The sequence below is a fragment of the Elgaria multicarinata genome, chromosome 6 (genome assembly GCF_023053635.1).
Source record: "Elgaria multicarinata webbii isolate HBS135686 ecotype San Diego chromosome 6, rElgMul1.1.pri, whole genome shotgun sequence".
Classification (NCBI taxonomy): domain Eukaryota; kingdom Metazoa; phylum Chordata; class Lepidosauria; order Squamata; family Anguidae; genus Elgaria; species Elgaria multicarinata.
This window is the reverse complement of record NC_086176.1, coordinates 58,046,361-58,066,755: the sequence shown is the minus strand read 5'-3', so window position 1 is coordinate 58,066,755 and position 20,395 is coordinate 58,046,361. Positions and strand designations below refer to the sequence as shown.

The 20,395-nt window shown below is 40.0% G+C and overlaps 1 protein-coding gene across 1 annotated transcript in view; it reads left to right on the top strand.

The window, feature by feature from the left end:
- ADAMTS19 (ADAM metallopeptidase with thrombospondin type 1 motif 19) overlaps nucleotides 1-20,395 on the top strand; it is a 149,166-nt gene that overhangs the window by 31,840 nt on the left and 96,931 nt on the right. Inside the window, exons 3-6 of the mRNA XM_063129463.1 lie at nucleotides 7,323-7,488; nucleotides 10,812-10,984; nucleotides 12,236-12,319; nucleotides 14,713-14,870. Of these exons, the coding sequence (XP_062985533.1) occupies nucleotides 7,323-7,488; nucleotides 10,812-10,984; nucleotides 12,236-12,319; nucleotides 14,713-14,870 (581 nt within the window). The remainder of the gene's footprint in view (nucleotides 1-7,322; nucleotides 7,489-10,811; nucleotides 10,985-12,235; nucleotides 12,320-14,712; nucleotides 14,871-20,395) is intronic.

The window sequence follows — 20,395 nt, the reverse complement described above, 5'->3', positions numbered from 1 at the left end:
TCAGACTAATTTTATCTTATTTTTTGATCAGGTAACCTCCTTTGTGGACTGTGGGAATGCTGTCATATATCTTGACTTCAGCAAAGCTTTTGACAAAGTGCCCCATGATATTCTGATTAACAAACTAGCTAAAAGTGGGCTAGATGGAACAACTATTAGGTGGATTCACAGTTGGCTACAGAATCGGACTCAAAGAATACTTATCAATGGAACCTTCTCAAACTGGGGAGAGGCAACGAGTGGAGTACCACAGGGCTGTGCTGGGCCCAGTGCTCTTCAACATTTTTATTAATGATTTGGATGAGGAGGTGCAGGGAACGCTTATCAAATTTGCAGATGACACAAAATTGGGTGGGATAGCTAATACTCTGGAAGACAGAAACAAACTTCAAAGTGATCTTGATAGGCTGGAGTGCTGGGCTGAAAACAACAGAATGAAATTTAATAGGGATAAATGCCAAGTTCTACATTTAGGAAATAGAAACCAAATGCACAGGTATAAGATGGGGGATACTTGGCTCAGCAATACTACAAATGAGAAGAATCTTGGAATTGTTGTAGATTGCAAGCTGAATATGAGCCAACAGTGCGATATGGCTGCAAGAAAGGCAAATGCTATTTTGGGCTGCATTAATAGAAGTATAGCTTCCAAGTCACGTGAAGTACTGGTTCCTCTCTATTCGGCCCTGGTTAGGCCTCATCTAAAGTATTGCATTCAGTTCTGGGCTCGACAATTCAAGAAGGACGCAGACAAGCTGGAGCGTGTTCAGAGGAGGGCAACCAGGATGATCAGGGGTCTAGAAACAAAGCCCTATGAAGAGAGACTGAAAGAACTGGGCATGTTTAGCCTGGAGAAGAGAAGGTTGAGGGGAGACATGAGAGCACTCTTCAAATACTTAAAAGGTTGTCACACAGAGGAGGGCCCGGATCTCTTCTCGATCCTCCCAGAGTGCAGGACACAGAATAACGGGCTCAAGTTAAAAGAAGCCAGATTCCAGCTGGACATCAGGAAAAACTTCCTGACTGTTAGAGCAGTACGACAATGGAATCAGTTACCTAGGGAGGTTGTGGGCTCTCCCACACTAGAGGCCTTCAAGAGGCAGCTGGACAACCATCTGTCAGGGATATTTTAGGGTGGATTCCTGCATTGAGCAGGGGGATGGACTCGATGGCCTTGTAGGCCCCTTCCAACTCTGCTATTCTATGATTCTATGAAAAGACATCAGCAGGTGGACATCTTTAAAAAAATGTTGTGCAGACCCAGCTTAGCATGTACATCAGGAAGTACAGTTAATCAAAGACAGAGATTATTGATTACCATTTGTTTAGCATTTCTTTACCTTCCAAAATGAAGATAGCTGATGACAGAGGGCTATACTCAGAAGAGCATGATTGACTCTATTATTTATTGAAAAGTACTTGGCTGAACCTTGACTATTTCATGGGTATGTTTGGTTTTTATTCATACTATTTGTCTTGCGGGTGTTTTGTTTGGAATGATCTAATGAAACATAAAGGGCTGTTTTGATATTACTATCAACATTGTGGGTGGAGACAGAAAGGCACTGTTGGATACAAAACATGGCTTGCAAATGTGCCGTGATGCTTTTCTTAAGTTGATTTATTTTTTTGTTCTTGTTTTTTACAAAGAGCATCTGGATAATTCAAAACACCTGCATAGCTCTATGCCACAGCTATGATTCTGATTGGATCAATTCCAATCTGGTTTCAGGCCCCATTTAGGGTGGAAACAGCCTTGCTTGGTGGATGATTTATGCTGGGAAATGGATGGGGAGTGCTCAGCCCAATTGGTTTGCCTGGATCTCTTAGTGGCTTTTGATTCCACCAACATCTGGACTGTTTTTCTCAGTTAGGCTTAGGAGGCATAATTTTGGGCCTTCTTTATTTATTTAATTCATTTGTATAGCGCCCAATAGCCAAAGCTCATTTTTTTAAAGATGTCCACCTGCTGATGACTTTTCATAGAATCATAGAATCATAGAATAGCAGAGTTGGAAGGGGCCTACAAACTCTCTCTAAAAGAATCAATTTTAGGTGTGGTTACTGGGGATTTCTGTTCCACCCCATTGGTGGTTTATGGTGTTCTTTAAGGTTATGTTTTGTACCTTGAGAGGTGAACGAACTGAACTGGTGTCTGGAGGCAGTTTTGAGATGGTTGAGGGTGAAGAAGCTGAAGCTTAATCTAGACAAGACATAGGTAATCTGGGTGGGAAAACCAAATACTCCAAATGAATGCTTATAAGCAATCTTAGGCCTTAGCTAGACCTACTGTAAAGTCTGGGGGAGAGGAGGGGAGACCTCGCGTTGTGAATAACGCGAGATCTCGCTCCCATTTACATGTAAGGCGCGATGACCTCAAGAAGAGAGGCATCGTGCCTGCCATTTTTTATTTTTAAAGGGCTGGCAGCACATGAGAGTTCGAGCGACTCAAGGTAAGTTTTTTTTTTAAAAAAAATTTGATTTCCCCGCTCCGCTGACCCTCGCCCCGAGTAATTGCATGGAGCGGGGTCAAGCTGCGGAAACGGGCCACATGTTCTGCGGTCTCGGGCTCAGCCCGGGACCATGGAAAAAGCGGGGCCAAAGGGTAGGGCTATATCCTGGGGCAAGGGAGGGATGATCCCTCCCTGATCCCGGGATCCCCAGTGCGTCATCTGGATGCACAGGGACGATCCCGGGTATCACCCCGAGATATAGCCTGGTCTAGCTAAGGCCTTCGACAGGGGGAGTTAGAATGTTGAGCTGTTTGAATGGTGTCATCTGATTGGCTGTTTTATTTTCACTTGATAGTGAAAGAGAAAGAGCGTATTACTGTCACTAGTTTCCTTTGTGAGGTAGATAAGGATTAACTGTCAGAGGGGTAGGTTAGGGAATCTGGCTATAGATTTGTGGGGGGTAGTTTTCCCTGGAAGGTGGAGGGAGGTACATTTATTTTAAAATCATGAAAAATATGTTGCATTAAAATATATTTTCCCCTGTAAATTAAGTCTTAAATTTTGTTTTGTTATTTTCAAGCTACACCTTGCTCGATCTTATTGGTTGCTGAAGGTTTGTGATACACACACACACACACACACACACAGACAGAGAGGTTTATGGAAGAGGGTAGTGACAGCAAAATAGAGGTTGTTGATAGTGTCACAGAGGGTGGTGACACTTCAGTTCTGTGAAGCACCACGTTTAGGAGTTCTCCTCAATTTGGCGCTTGTGGTTTGTGATGGTGGCCAGGAGTGCTTTTGTCTAGCTTAAGCTGGTATGCTAACAGCAGGCGATGGCTGCTGTTAGCATACCAGTTATCTGTGTATTAGTGACATCCAGGCTTGACTACTGTACTATGCTTTATGTAGGACAGCCTTTAAAGACTGTTTCAGAAACTACAAGTGGTGTATCCACCTGGGTACTGGTGGGTATCAAGCAGTTGGAACATGTGATAGCTACATTGCACCAGTTGTACTGGTTGTCAGTGTGTTTTCAGGTATTGATCTTTAAAAGCCCTAAAAGGTTTGGGAGTGGGTTATTTGAAGGACACCTTTGCTCATAACAGCCTGCCTGCGTGTTGAGATCTACTTCTGGGGCCCAGCATGTGAAAGCAATTAGGTTGGAAGGTCTGAGGGAGTGGGCTTTTTCAGTGATGGTCCCACATTTGTGGAACTCTATTCCGAACAGGCTTTGAAAATGTATTTGTATATTGCTGTTTTTTTCATATTTTGAAGGATTTAATTGAGCTGCTGTTCTTATGGTACTAGTTTATTTTGTGATCATGATTTTATTGGCACATGCTGTTTTAATGTTACTTGTGACTACCACTATTTATCACTATTGTGATTGTGGTTTTAGTTCTAATCATGATGTTATTATATTACTATAAAGTTATATATTATTGACAGCTGCCTTGCAAGAAAGTCCCCCCCCCAAAAAAAGTCAGGTTATACAATTATTAAATAAATAAAATCTAAAATCATGTAAGTTCTTTGATGGTGAGCTCTTGTTTGATCTCTGATAATAACAGTGCGTCTGCCCCATGCCAATAGAAGAAGGGTGCAAGAGGATTTTTCAGGAATGAGGCAAGAAGCACCATGGCAAGTCATGTAGTGTGTGAGGGTTCCTGCCTAAAGTTATTAGAATAAGTCTTTAATTTATTTTGAACCAAGGCTCACTGGGTCTTATTCCCAGATCTAATTTTCATTTCCAAGTGGAAAATAATCTGTTCTCATCCAAGAGAACCTGGAACTGTTTAGCAACTACCCACTGAAGGATCTTGCCCTGGAAAGGAATGTTTGCCACCAGCCTAAAGGTATTAAGCTTTTTTGGGTCCAGGGAGGGTTTCTTCAGGAATGGTCTCACTATCACCACTATCAGGCAGCCCAGGATTACTCCCTCTTGCAAGGAGCTATAAGTCACCTTCCTGGTCCAGTTGGTTATTCCCTCTCTGCCAGTTTTTTTATAAGCCAAGGTGGGTAAGGATCCAATACAGAAGTGATTGCATGAACCTGCCCAAGCACCGTTTTAACCTGGTCAATGTGTCTTGTTAGTTTTTTGCTGTCTTTTTGCTGTTTGTACGATCATTGTTTTACAATTGTATTATATTTATTTCATGTTGTGTTTGTACAACCATTTTTATACCTATTTTTCACCACCCTGATATTATTTGATGAAGAGCAGTTTATGAATATCCCAATAAATAAATATAAATGTAATTATGTAACATCATGTGGTGGGCAACAAGTGGGCTGTTCCTTTCATATATCTAATGGCATTGACTGTTGCTACTCATGAGGAATCACTTTAAAATAAACCTGTTTCTTATCTTCATTGATAAGTTGTCAGATACAGTGTTTACTTAAGGCAATTAGAGTTATTTCTCTTGGTCCATTAATGAATGTCATGCAAAACGTGGAGACATGCGCCTTATATAAAATAAGTAGTTCTTTTATCTCTGTTGTTGTTTATCATTTTTAGAGCACTTTGTGGTTTACAATTACTTCATTTATCTTCCAATGACTCCATGAGGTAGTTTAGGCTGAGATACTGTGGTAAATTCCAAGGCCACCCAGTGAGCTTCATGGAAGAGCCAGGACTTGAACCTGAATATGCAAAAGCAAACTCAGCACTATCCGTGCTTCACCAGGCAGGGAAACAGACATGGAAAAGGTGCAGGAAAAAGCAATGAAAAAGACCAGTGGGTTGAAAAACTTTCCTTATGAAGAAAAATTCAAGCACTTTTTAATTTTATTTAGAGAATGATGATGGTGGACATGCTAGAGATTATGAAATTATGCACAGCATGGAGAAAATACTTAGAACATTTTCAACCTCTTTCATTAAACTAGTATTTTGGTTCACCATGTAAATAATATGATTAGCAGTAGGCAGACAAAAGAAATACACATATGAACCCTGCCCAGGCGACATCTTAAGCCACAGTGATAAAACGTTTTGGGCTAAACATTATGACTTAGTGTGCTGTGTGAACCATGACTTAACATGTCATGTGAACCATTTCGAACCATGGTGGCTACATAACTACAGTTTAAACATACTCACTAACCATTTGCAAAATGGTTAGCGGCCTAACAATGGCTTGCTGTGTTGTCTGAACAGGCTCATGATTAATTAATTAAAACATTTGTAACTACTCTGTATCTAAAAAAAAAAGATTCCCAAGCGGTGAACAGTAAAGAAAAAATCAAAATAAAAAAGAATAACTATATTAAAATCAAGTTGTTTGAATAAAAATGTGTTTAGCAGACACCAAAAACAAAGCTATGTTGGTCCCTGCCTGACATCAACTGAGAGCGAATTCCACAGAAAGGGAGCCAATGCACTGACAGCTCTACACTGATTGGAATCCAAATGGACCTCAGGTCTATGAGAATCTACCATGAGTGCCCCATCTGACAACCTCAGTGAGAAGGCAGGCTGATATGGGACAATGTGGACTCTCAGGTTACGAAATCTTAAACTTGTCCCAGTAGCAAAATCTATGGGATTTTCTATCACAAGATATGGTGGTGGCCACTGGCTAGATGAAGTTAAAGGGCTATTAGATGTTATAGCCAAATGGTGCCTTCCTGTCTAGAGACAGTGTATCTCTGAATATCAGGTATAAGGGGGTTAATTGTCGAGTGGAGGATGCTTCTGGGCTCTTTATAGGCATCTGGTGGGCTAGATAGGCCTTAGTCCTGATCACCACAACCCTTCTAAAGTTTTCATTAATTTCAGAACCTAATGTACACCTAGCTTCTGTACTTGTAGCATAAAATTTTCCCATGCAGAGATAGTTTCTATATAGGAAAAGTAACATTCGAAACATACTTAGCTATTTTCCTAGCTTTTTAAAATAGATGATAGCAGTGTGTGTTTGTTTAAATATATGATAATGTGGTGTGCTGGAAAACAAGTCTATAGATTGTGCTGTACATATTTAAATGACCTCTAACATTCCAGATATTTCACTTTGCATCTGCTGCTGGCATGTAGCCACCCACCCAAACTGATTAGGGGCATATCTACACCTAAGGGTGTGGAGGGAGGGAGGGAGGGAGGGGGAGGATCGCGGACTTAGCTGCTTCTGCGATCATTCCCCAGCATATAGATGGCTGCGCGACGCCTTGCAAGTAAGATGGGATGTTGCGGTCACATTTTTATTCTTTTTGTTTTTTTTAATACAGAAGAGGAGCCACGTGTGTGCGGGACAAAAAAATATTTTTTAAAACCCCTGCCCCCCCTGCCATCTCAGGGATGGCAAAATTGCTGCCTCCCCCACCACCATGGACACGGAGCCACCCCACAGAGGTCCATGCTTGTTTCAGGCCCCAGGACTGCGCAGCACACCAGCCGCGGTCCTCAGGATGGTCCTGGGACCATGGAGAAAATTGGATTAACTGGGCAATCGGGATAACTCCATTATCCTGCAAAAGTGAAGGCGTCATCCCTGCCTGCCCCCGGGATCCCCTGTGTGTCATTTATAACAAGGATAATCCAGGAAAGCCCCCAGAAAAAAACCCTGGTGTAGACATGCCCTAAGTCAAAAGAAAGTGAAATTTACTTTAGTATTTTGAAAGAAACGGGCTAAGAGAACAGGACAGGCATCTTTCTCAAATGTCCTGAATTTTCTATGTCTGCACTGCTGGATCTATCTGCAAAACATTATGGTGTGCAGATTATCATAAGCACTTACTTGATGTTGCAGCAATTCTTAAAGCAGCAATTTTAATATTAAGAGTTTATTTTAATTTATTTTGTATGTGGCATGATAGAGTCTCATTAAATACTATATCTGTTGCTTTTCTTTTCTCCTGCAGATGGGTTTTTTGCAGATGAATGATGACTTCATATTTATTGAACCACTCAATCACACTTTGGCTGTCACAGGTCATGCACATCGGGTATACAGACGTAAAAGGTCCATACATGAGAGAGCCACTGAAAAACCCACTTCTCATAGTCAGTACTGTGGTGTTCTTACTGGTAATGTAATATTTTAATCCAATAGGAATTATTTGTAAATCTTCATCTCTGATGACTGTTCTGATTTCCTGTTACTTAAAGTAGCAACACACCTATCCTGTAGACTTTAAGTTGAAGTACGCTGCATTGATTTCAGTGGCCTGTAGTTAGGGCTTTCATACTAAGCACATTTAGTTTGAACTGAAATTTGTTAGATTTACTTCCAAGTACATGGAGCCTCTGTTTTAAATCAGTGGACAGGAACTCCTTTATTGGAAATAAGTTTAAGTGAAGACAGTGAGCCTTCCAAGTAAATTGATATGCCAGGATTCTAACAGGGCAAGTCAAAAATAAAATTGCCAGCTCCCTTTGTAGATGGCAACACTCTCTCTTTTGCTTTGATAACTGATTTCATTTTTGTCTTTGCTCCTGTCTGTCTCTTTGTCATTGTCGGTCTCAAATGTTGTGTTTGCCACTTAAGATAAATTTCTCAAGAGCTGAGCTTGCTTTGTAAAATACAGTGCTTGAAAAACAGCTTTACTGTCTTCAAGGTTTGCAATTTGTTTCCATGTTAACTATGATAACTATGCAAATTAGATTGCTCAGATCCATCTTGCCAGTAGACATTGCAAGCTCAATAGAATAAAGATCATTGGATTAGATTTTTAAACAGAATATCATAATGTTTTGATCTACTGTTCATCCTCAAAGCATTGAAATTTAAATCATTTAAGTGATCTGGAGGGGTTTGCATCTGTTTTGAAATATTATCTGAATGAATGCTGATATCAAACAATGAGTTTTATCTGTCTTTTTTCATTATGTGTGAAGTACTGGGGATAAAGGGATGTGGATTTAAATCTCTTTTTCTCTCTCTTGCATTTTTAAAAGTGGCAGGCATGGTCATAAACTAATTACATTAACCTGTCTGTGAAACTTCACCATACCAAAAGCAAATAATAGTTTAACATTTTTTTCCATGTATTTAACTCATAATGACAGATGGAATACTGTAATAATGTATATTTAGGTGAGTGTATTGCTTTTGGGTTTTTGTTTTTTGTTTTAAAGACCCTCTCACATACATACCCTTTCTTGTTTTTTCTTTCATCTGTGTGGTCCGTGTTGCACTTACTCTGCATACATTGATTGTACTTAGAGGCTCTTCAGTTTTCAAGGATTCCCACTGAGAGACTAAGGGGAAGTAGAGCAATTTTAACAGAATGTTGCTGGAACCAGTAATCTCTTGAAATGGAAGAAGGCTATTAAATGTGACAGTTGTGTACATAATAGGGTTTTTTTGTTTTTAAAGTACAAAGTACTCCAGAACCACCAGCATTAATAGAGTTGCAGAATGGGTGCAGTGAAAATGTTTTCAGTAACATTTTATAAAATAAAGATATTTGTTACGTTTAACATGCATTCTTCTTTCTTAACAATCTTAACTGATGAATAGTAATTCTTTTAGAACTGACAGATCAAGGGAAGGGAAAATGTAAAGGGACTACTTTATATTTTATTAGCATACTTGCTTCATGTTCTAAACATACATTAATGTATGTATTTCTTACAGATTTTTAGAACATTTTGTTATCTTATTTCTTTTCATTACTAAAGCAAAAATAAAGATGAACTTGAAATTCTTATACTTATTGTCTCTAATTTGGAATCTAATTTAGAATTTAGTATGTATCATTTTAGATAATATGTACCACTACAAGTAATAGATATAGATATATCTATTTTACTTCATAGATGCTATGGACACTCATTTTAGGGAGCTCTGATTGCATCCAGGAGCTATATGCCTGTGGTGTATCTGTGATGAAAAGATACATGTAGCTTCTTAGTTTTCAGAAGGTAGAAACATGCACATGTTTAATATATAATATGTGCTGGCCTCTACTATAAATATATAAAGTAACTCTAAGATCTTTTAAGCTGTATTGAACTATGTGTACATCAGTAAACATCCATTCATTTTTCCCCATCCATTTATTATATTTTTGTACCACCCAATAGCCAAGCTCCCTGGGCAGTTCACAAAAATTAAAAACCTTAAAAATATAATATTGTAACATAATATAAAAACTATTTACATGTAAACATATAAACATACATATACATTCGCTGGCTCAGTTCAGACAACATGTTAGTCAATGCAGTGTGAAAACTCCACTCAGCGATTGAGTTTTTAGGAGGTTCTCCTCACACAGCACGTTCTAACTCTGCTGTTGTGTGGCTGTGGGTTACCGTGATTTTGAGTAAAATCCATTGTGATGTTTGATTGACAGTTCCTCTGCCTTCTCTCCTCTCCCGGTCCTCCTGATAGTATCCCATCAGCCATAGCTTCTTTCACCGCTCTTGCCAGGGAACTCTGTATCCAGTGGGAAAAGTCAACTCAACTCAACGGAGAACTCCATGGAGCCCACCACACAACATGCAACAAAACAGTTGTGCAGGACCTTTCTTTTGCACAGCATGGATATTCTGCATGGACTGTTTTCCAAAAAAGTTCTACCGTTGTTTGGAGTTTTCCTGCCAAACAACACATTTCCCAATGGTGATTTAAAAGCTCCACTGTGGAGTTCTAAAACCACCGTTGAGGTACGTGTTGTCTGAACTGAGCCATACAGACAATTTTAACAATTTCAACAATAAGAAATACCAGGAGCCATTAAAAACATCTATCATAGCCTGGCAAATAACTGAGGGTAGAGAAAGATCTTAACCTGGTTCCAAAGAGGTAACAGGCAAGCCCCACTGGAGAGATTATTCCATATTTGGGAAGGGGAGCATTAGTTTTTGTTAAGGGAAATGCAGAGTTGTGAACCAGGAGAATGTAAGGCAGCACAGAATGCATCACGCACCAAGGCAAATTGCTCTTGTGTTGAGTTGCTGCATCATGTTGAGGCCAGTAGGTTGTCCATTAAATTTCTTTTTAAGACATGTTGACTAGAATGAGCTGACATGCCATTTATACCAAAAGTTTAAAGCAGGACATATAACACTCAATTTATTTATATTCTATCATTGATTCAAACATATCTCATATCTGGCTTGAACAAAAAACAAAGAACTTCAAAAACAATGTATTTTGGTAAAACACTTCTGCTAAGATGGCTTGAGTATACACTGATTTTATGACAGTGATAGAGCATATAGTTTGCATGCAGAAAGCTCTAAATCCAATCCGTGGCACCTTCAGGTAGGCCTGGAAAAGACTGCTGTCCGAAACACTGGAAAGCTCCTGCCAATCAGTGTAGACAATACTGAGCTACATGGGTCAATAGTCTGCATAAGGCAGCTTCATATGTTGTATGTGTCACCTGTTTCTGTTGCAGAGAAAAGAAGATCCAAGGGTCGAAAAGGAACAGAAAGTGGACGAGGAAAGAGATACTCCTATAAATTACCTCAAGAATATAATGTGGAGACTGTAGTCATTGCAGATCCAGCTATGGTTTCTTATCATGGAGCAGATGCAGCTAGGAGATTCATTCTAACAATTCTAAACATGGTAGGGAAATTTTGAACTTTCCAGCATGATAATACATTAAAGCTAGTTTTAACTTCATTAAACCACAGAATATAGCCTGTGTCATGTCTAACCTTACTGCCCATGTTTTTGGAGAAGGTGTTTCAGGTAATCAATCAGAATCAGATTCGGAACTAAAGGAGGCGGCGCCAGACACCAGCCAGCCTGTGTCTGGTGTACCAGACTGTACCAGTGGTGGAGGAAGCTCTCACTGGCGATACCCCAGCTGGGAGTCAGCCCTCTACTCGAGGCCAAATTCTACACACTCAGTGGGAAGTGAGCTTTCTTCTGGAGGAGAGTGCCCCGACAAGCTAGCTGATGCTAGGGTCCGCCGGAAGCTAAAACGCATGTAGTGGAAGGAAGGCGTGAAGAAGTCGGTCCGACTAGGAATGCGCCAGAACCTGGCTCCGCACCAGGCTCCCCGAAGTTACGGGTGTTTGGGAAGAGGCTTCCTGTTCTCCTTGATCAGACAATTGTCTCACTTAGTTTGTATAGTTTTGCCTAGGGGGAAGTTTCCAAGAGATTAGACTCTCTTCAGGTAGAAGAGATGTTTGTTTTTTAATAAAAGCTTTGTGGATTACCTAGCAGGCCTGTCATTTACCTCCCATCGAAAGCAGGAGTTTTCTGAGAAACATGACAGCCAGTGTGAGCAATTAGGATAGGAAAGTAGAGTCCCAGTGTGGAGCAGAATCCTAACTTGTAGTCTTATGATAATACTTATATCTGAGCTCATCTCCATCTTCAGTGCAGAGCTATTTTTTTCGGCCTATAGGAGACCCTGTCAACTAGGTTGGCATAGGTGGTTATGAGATATATCAACCTGCCTTTTCGTCACCTTGTTCTCATTACATTAGTTTAGTATTATAATCACTAGAAAGTTCAGAAAAACATAATCCAACAGCATGTTCCATTAATATACAGTCCTGGGTGTGCTCTGATATGAACATGATCTTCTAATTTCAACAAAGAAGGCTGATCTGTGCGTGCAAATGATGATGGGATTCCCACGCACAAGTAGATGAGGAAGTTGTTCCAAATGCATGGAAACTGTGTGTATTGGAACTCCTGTGCCCAGCCCAGATTGCTTTGGGGGGGGCACTGTGGGGGAAACATACACACCCAGAACAACTCACCAGATAACGTAATTGTGATGCTGTTCTCATCATTCTATGGTTTTAATGTTACAAGCTGTCTACTAATATTTTATCTTCATTCTTCCCTCCTTGTTTTTAGGTGTTTAATCTTTTCCAACACAAGAGCCTTGGAGTTCAAGTGAACCTTCGAGTGACTAAGCTTGTTCTGCTTCATGAGACTCCAGTAAGAAAGTACTGCATTTACCTTTTACGTGTATAGATTTTTTAGAGTAAACAATGATAGAGATACAGGACATACAGTACCCAAAGACAAATAACTAAGCTGACGATGAAAAGGGAGGGTGCATTTTGCTGAACATTTCTCAAGCAGTAAAAAGTACTCCTCTGCTTGACTATTGCTTCATAGGCGGCTATTTGTTTAAAATTAAGCTTTTTTTACCCCCTAAATTAACTTTCTTCTCAGTGATCTTGTCATGGCGCCAAACCTGATTGACTTCAGGATAAAATGAAGTAAAGATGAGTTTGAAATAAAGAAACAGTATGAATGAGGGTTGTGAAGAGCCTTAATGGCATTGCAAAAAGTGTAAGCATGGGAGAGGGCCTTGGCTGTAAAATCTTTGACTGTGAACTTTCAGCACAGGCTAACTTAAAAGGTGAAAAGTGTCTAAAATTCAACCTTTGAAAAGTGTTCTGAAATTCAACTGGTTCAGACTGATGGACCAGTTGAATTTCAGAATTCTAAACACCCGGGCCTGCCCCTGTGCATCCAGATGATGCACAAGAGCTCCCAGGCTCAGGCAGGGATCAACCCTGCCTGGGCCTGGGGTATCTGGCTACAGTTGTAGCCCGGTATTTCCTGCGGTCTCGGGCTGAGGCCGAGGCCGCGAGTGTGTAGCCCGTTCCGCTGCTTTTCCCAGCTATCGCAATTACATGTGAGTAGCCAGGAAAAGCTGCGGACAGGGTGCAGCGCTCCGCAGGAGTGCTGGGCCCATCAGAGCTGGGGGGAGATGGGGGGAAAGATTGGAGCCAGGGGGGGAATCGGAGTGAGGGGGGAGCAGGGAACCGTTTTTTTTTTTTAAAAAAAATAAAAATCCTTACCTTAAGCAGTGGTGCGCTCCTGCGCATCCAATGAACAAAAATGGCGGATGCGATAGGCTTTCGTGCAGCCCGTCGCGTCTGACGTGTGGAAAGGAGTTACAGCCCATGCTACTTGTAGCACGGGCTGGCCGCTCCTCACCACCGGATTATGTGGTAGGTCTAAGCAAGGCCCTGAGACTAGTTATAGGAAGCATGTACAACATGCTTCTTACATAACTTCACTGGCTATTAATTTTTTATTTTTATTTATTAATTACATTTTTGTACTGCCCAATAGCTGAAGCTCTTTGAGAAGTTCACAACATTTAAATCCCTAAAATACATCATGATAAAATATAGTAATTGTCTAAATTGTTTTAATTTCTGTGTATTTAATTTTTTATGCTTTATTTTATGCTTTATTTTTAATGCTGTATTTTATTGTCTTATGAATTGTTGTAAACTCCCCAGAGAGCTTCAGCTATTGGACAGTATAATGCTGCTGCTGCTAATAATAATAACAATAATAATAATCTTTAAAATGATAGTAAAAACTAGTAAAATCAAGTAACAATGTAAAGAATACAATAACAAATTTCAAAACAACAAAAACTGTGGAGCTAAAATGTCTGGGAGAATAAGACATTTCACCCATCACTGAAAAGATAACAGTGTAGGTGCCAGTTGAGCTTCTCTGGGGAGGGTGGGGATTCCAGAGAGGGCATTCTCGGTGGCCCCTCTCAGGCTGGAACTCCATGTAAGGGGAAGCTAGATTGTCTCCCTCCATATTGTTCTACTGCCAGCAGGCAAAGAGCTTTTTATTGAGGTAGGGCTTTGACATGTAAACGGGTCTGTTGTTGTTGATGTGGTTTTTAATGGGCTATTTAACTATTGTTAAATAGTTGTGTGTTTGTCTTCAGGTACTTATACCTGAAGACAAACTTTCTTTGTGTTCACAAACAAAGTTTGTCTTCAGGTATAAGTAGGTTTCCTCATCTATTTCCATATCAGGAACTGCTTCAAGCACACAGTGGGAATTAGTAAGGCAATGTTAGTAAGACAATACTGAAACAAATACAGTTATTGTGTAGGTGTATAAGACACTCCCAAACCAGGATATTATTTTAAAGGTAATGGTATCTGAATATGCACTTTAATCTCTGAAGCTGTTTGAAGGTATGCAGAGCAAGGTATGTGTATGCATCCTTAAAAAAAATGTAAGTCAGATCACACAGCTCTATAAACAGTATGATTCTGTTTATCCAGATTACCTGAGGGAAATCAAAATATTTGAACAATCAAAAGTTTAGATAAGTAGGACTTATATTTACATAGGTTTACAGTAAGCTGGGAGGTAGAGCATTATGGTGGTTTTATTGCAATATGTGTTTGAAACCAAGATTGTAATTTAGAAACTGATATTTGAATATTTATACTGAGACACTCTGTTAATGCAAGTATAATTTGGGGAAAACTTTTTCGTTATAAAAAGCTATGCAGATACATACAATACAGTAAACTAAGCATTACAACTTTCAGACAGACATGTATATTGGACATCATGGTGAAAAAATGCTGGAGAGTTTTTGCAAATGGCAACATGAAGAATTTGGTAAGAAAAATGACATCCATGTAGAGATGTCAACAAGCTGGGGTGAAGACGTGTCACCAGTAGATGCAGCCATATTAATCACCAGGTAAATTGCATGTTTTCATCAGTTACTGTAATGGCAGAGAGAAATGGGGTGGGTGGGGGGAGGGAATTCCTCCTATCTCCACTGCATGTCCACAAAAAATCTTCTGAAGGGACTCTCTGGATCAGATTATTGGGAGGGGCATAGGGGCCTACAGGGGTGAGGAGACAAGGAGAAAGACCTGTCATGCCCTCAGGCTTTAGCTTGTGCAATGTTAGATTCCACCTTCCGATTTGACAGTCTGTGATGAACACCCCCCTTCCCCAATACAACAAATAGGCAAAAGAAGAGCAGGCAGAAATGAACGGGGATGAAAAGACAATTTCAAAAGATGAACAGAAGGCAATTTATTGCCTAGTGTGTTCTGAGTATTATAACTCTATATCTCAGGGAAACTCTGAGATTTCAGTTCTTTCAAAAGGGAACGAAAATGTTCTACACATTCATATTTAAAAAAACTGAATCAGATGTATGCAGATTTACAATACATTTGCAATATTTGAAAATATGTTATCTGTTGGCAGTCTGTATAGAGCACGTCAACAGCAGAAAAGTTATGATCACGAAGGGCAGACTCAAAGGCTGAAACTGACGAATTTCTATATTCTGACCATATGAAGTTGGTACATTTCATCCTGAACAGGAAACAGTGGTCACTACTGCACCTGAATGCTCTAGTCAATCGCCATTTCCCTTTCTCTTCCTGAGGGGAGGTCTTCCTTTTATGGACAATCAATTAAATTTAAAAGGGGGTTAGACAAATTCATGAAGGAGAAGGCAATCAGTGGCTTCTAGTCTTGATGACTCTATGCTCCCACCCACCACCACACAGTATCAGAGGCAATACGTCTATGTATAGGAGTGGCTGGGGAACATGGGCTGGAGAATGCTGTTGCACTCAAGTCCTGCTTGTGGGTTTCTCGTTGACAGCTGGTTGGCCACTGAATGAAAGGAGGGTGGACTCGATGGCCTTATAGGCCCCTTCCAATTCTGCAAAGCTTGGTCTGATCCAGCATGGCTCTTCTTATGTTCTTAAATGATTCCAGATGAGAATTATATTTGAATTAGTATTGCACATTTTACTTTACATATATTATACAGTACATAGATCTGAGGAGGAACTATTTGGACTTTTAGTGTGCTATGCCTAAAGCTGTCGCTTGGGGCATGATATGTAATGAAGACTAGTGTATAATTGAGGGAGGGGTGTTAAATACTTGCATTTTTATTTTATCCTGTGGGAGGCACCTTAGCTTCACTGAAGCCCAGGTCTTATATGTGTGCTATGAGTATGAGAGAAAAAGTCCTGTGCATCCTTCCCTAACCTGGTGCCTGCCAGATATTTTGGACCATATTGGGAAGGGCTGTTTTTGTGGAAATGAAAAGAGAATTCTTGTAGAAAAACTGCTTTATCTGTTCTGACAATGAGCTTCAGGATAGCTAATCTTCAAAAGTGGCATGATCTGCAGCATTAAATGTTGAGATTTCAACAAGATGTTTGCTTGTTACCCACCGTAGCTATATTGTTGATTTTTTTAAATGTCATTAAGGATATGCTGTGATAATACAATATATTGAATGCATCCTTAGCTTAGTGTTATCTTTTATGTTAAAGAATCCAGCACAGGCAAGCAGTTCTTCCAACATCCTAGTACAGAATCAGTGATACAAAAATAAGAGTCTTGCTAGTACAGTGTAGAAGACAATATGAGCTGCAACTGGAGCTAGCTGGAACTTAATGGGCCTTACGTCTGAAAGAACACGCATTGGGTTATACAAGGTGTGGGAGCTTCTTTGTCAAATCAAAGAAACAATGGACTTGTTAATACCGAAAGTATCCTTCTCACGTGCTTCTTTAGCTTTTGTAGAAATGAAGCATTTGCTAGTTCAGACCCCAACATTTATACTGTATTTACATACTGAACCTTCATTTTTAATCCAGGAAAATACTTTTCCTATACTAAATTTGTAGCATAGAGATATGGTGCTGGAAGGTTTAAGATCAAGCATATTTCAGATTAATTTAAAATGTTGTCATGCCTTATTTTAATTTTTGTTATCCTAATGTTTGTTATTACTTTAAATTGCAAGAAAAAATATAAAAATATAATTTAATCTAAATAGCTATCTTAAGTACTGTAAAGACTTTCACACTCAACTTCAATTGGAGAGTTTTTATGTATAATTCTCCTCTGTTGTATTTTCTTGTCGTTTGTTGTGTGTTTCTCCCTTCACATACCTAACTGCCTATTTTATTTGTTTCTTTGAAGAGATATCTGTATAATAGTAGGCTTTATCTTGAGGAGCTGAATATTTAAGTTTTCTTTTGCCCCAAGGACTTCTTCCAGTCCTGTATTTAATAGGTTTAAAACTTAATGAGTAAAGTATAATTTATGGAAATGACAGAGTAGTAGTTGCCCATTCTTGCCTTAGATTCTTTTCTGCCATTAGTTACCTCATTTAAGCTTTAGAAATCTGTCATAAATCTCTTAAAAGTTTTACTGTACTCCCACTTAAATAAAGTTCTGCTACCCCCTCTGTAAGCATGCTAATTCACTTGTAAAAGAGGTAGGATTGCTGTGATAGTAAAAGAGACCCGACTGCTGCCTTATTTTGGGTTCCAGACTGTGAGAATAGTCTAGAGAAATAACTGGTAGTATCTTAAATGAGATGATAGAGCAGAATAATGTAGCATTTGAATGAAAACTTAGAAATATATATTAAGAGTAGGTGTGTATTAAATACCAGTCTAGCAGTAACCTGGGATTTGAGAGTCTTAGAATGGAACTGTGTGTGTGTGTGTTTGTGTGTGTGTGTGCGTGAGAGAGAGAGAGAGAGAGAGAGAGATTTATGGGACTATATTTCAAGAATGTGAACGTCAAGTAAGCAAATGTTAATCTGCAATACTGAATGAAGTTTTATTGTTTTCTATCAAAAGATTGGGCAGCATAGTTCATGTCCAATTACAGCAAAATTTTCCAGTAAATGGGAGCTATAACAGTGAGTTACTACTGTCCATTGTGCTTCAAGCTAGAGAAACTATGGTGTAGTGTACAGTTGTATGTAGCTCCTGCATCCAAACTGCGTAACTGTATATCACACTAAATTTAATGCTTAATCGATAAAAACATGCACTATTCAGATTAAAAAATATTTTCTTATTTTATTACATACCAGCTGATATACACGGTGTTGCTTGGACCCCCAAGATATATGTTTGCAAGGTAATCACCTTAAAGTAGTAGGCTAGTGGTAGGCCTGTGAGTTAACTTTTAATCAAATTATATTTGTTTCTTTTTTCCCTGTCTCACACTCATGACAAACCTGCAAGGTAGGCCGATGCTAGGCCTGTGAGGTAACTTTAAAGCATATTAAATTTGTTTCCCCCCCCTCTCTCTTTCACCCCAATGAATGCATGGCCAGGGCCACCTTGAAGCTGCCGCTATGGTTTTTCTTGTTCCCACAGAAAATGAAAACTACAACTCCCAGCATGCTTTTCACCATGGTGCCCGACTTGCCCAAAGGGAATCCTGCCACTGAGACTCATGGGAAGTAAAGTCTGGCCGAGCCAGTTCACACTGTATTGTGCAATTGCTGCTCATAGGTAGGCCGTGAGGGAGCTGGTTGGCTGTTAGTAACGGGCCTGGAGCTGCACCCTCCTTCCGTCCCACACTGATGGTGCCTACAACCGTGCAGCCGGCCCCAGGGACTCTCATTTCAGGCCAAGGATGGTGAACCACTATCAGATGATGGTGGCCAAAGCCTGATAAATCTTACCTCCTGCCCAAGGCATGCTGGGAGTTGTAGGTCCCTGAATAATATGTTAATCGTTGAACACTGCCTGATGTGTGGTGGGAGACAACTGGAGAGTGGGCCTTCTTAGTTGTGACACCCTGCTTATGGATTTCTTTTTCCCAGGCAGGTTGGCCTAGTGACTGCATTAATGTCTTTCCAGTGCCAAGCAAATAATTTATTTTTTCCTCAAGGCCTTTTAACTTGATGAGATTTTTTATGTTGCATTTTTTTTCCTGTCATAACTAAACAACAACATTCCAAAACTAATGCAAGAATTACCGAATAAAGTTTATGTTTTTTATATAAAAGCCTGATTATACCATTGAAACAGATGAGTGAATGGAAGAATGACTGATCGCTGAGGCTAGAATGGAATGGTGGGCAGGGTTAGTGGCAGTTGGAGAAAGTCAGGTGGTAGAAAGAGAACAAAGACAGTGAGTTAGGATTGAGAGATAGTGACCTATTTTCCACATCATGACCTGGCTTACTAACCCATGTTTTATTTATAATCAGCCGCTCTACATGCCAGTACTACACCTCCCAGCATGCCTTTGGCAGACTGCAAATGCCCATGTCCTCTGAGAAGTGCTTCCCTCTTCTCCTTGCTGATGCTGCTCCTCAATAGGGGAGGTAAGCGGCTGTCAGTGGATGTGCTCAACTCTGGCCAAGTCCTGCTGGGACTGCCTCGGCCTATACTTCTCATCCACCAAGTGCTCCATCAGGAGCCTGTACTAAAGGACCAGGGCATTTGCCCCCTTTCATTGGGCCTGTTTCTGGGCATGCGCAGAGTGCCTCCCCTCCCTCCCTCTTAAGGGTGAAGGCCATGTGCACACTTCCCCCAGATTCTGAGAAAACAGCAATATCAGGACTGAGTACCTTTGAGCATGTTCAGAATTCGGCCTCTCAAAGTCACATTGTTGTATCTAGTTGTGGCTTTTAAACCATGCACAGCGAGTAGTAGTAGGCACTGCAAATGAACGCAGCCCATTTATGTTGGTTGTTTCCTTTTTTGTGGAATTGGGTTGACTACTCAAGACTGACCTTAGGATCTGGGTTGTGAAAGGCACACAGCAGCCATATGCCTGTGCACTTACAATGGCTGCCAAAGGCCAGTAAGTCTGGCATCCTGAAAGTTCCACCCAAGGTATGCTGGGAGTTGTAGGTATAAGCCTACATTTTTATTAAATTCTTTAAAAATATGTAAAACCCAACATTTCATGTTTTTAGATTTTTCTGGTACATTGTACAGCTAGACCTATCAGTGTGCCAAATGTCAAGTTTCTAACTCATCTGGAAGTGGGTAAACATTTCCAGAAATACATCCCACACACATACTTTCTGCTTTATAGGTAAAGGTAGCATAAAATGGAGCTGGGTGTATTAGTAAACATGATTGTGAGTAGATGAGCCGCAATTCTTCTCATTTATTGCATATACATTTATTTTTATTGTTCAAAATGTTATCTGTTGATTTAAATGCTTTAGGTGAAGGCAATTGCTTCAGAGCTTGATTCAGTCCTTAAGCCCTGTAGGTTTGTAAAAATGTGTTTGGGCTAAAAAAAAAAAAAAAGTCCACTTAGAGGGTAAGAAAAATCCAATGCTGAGCTTGGCTTTCTCCCATCCTCTACCATTCTAAGCACAGTAAACAGCCAACAGAAGGATAAAGATAATGGAGCTGCTTCACAGAAGACTGGCTACATATGTATACCTTTGTATACCTTTGTTTGTATGTA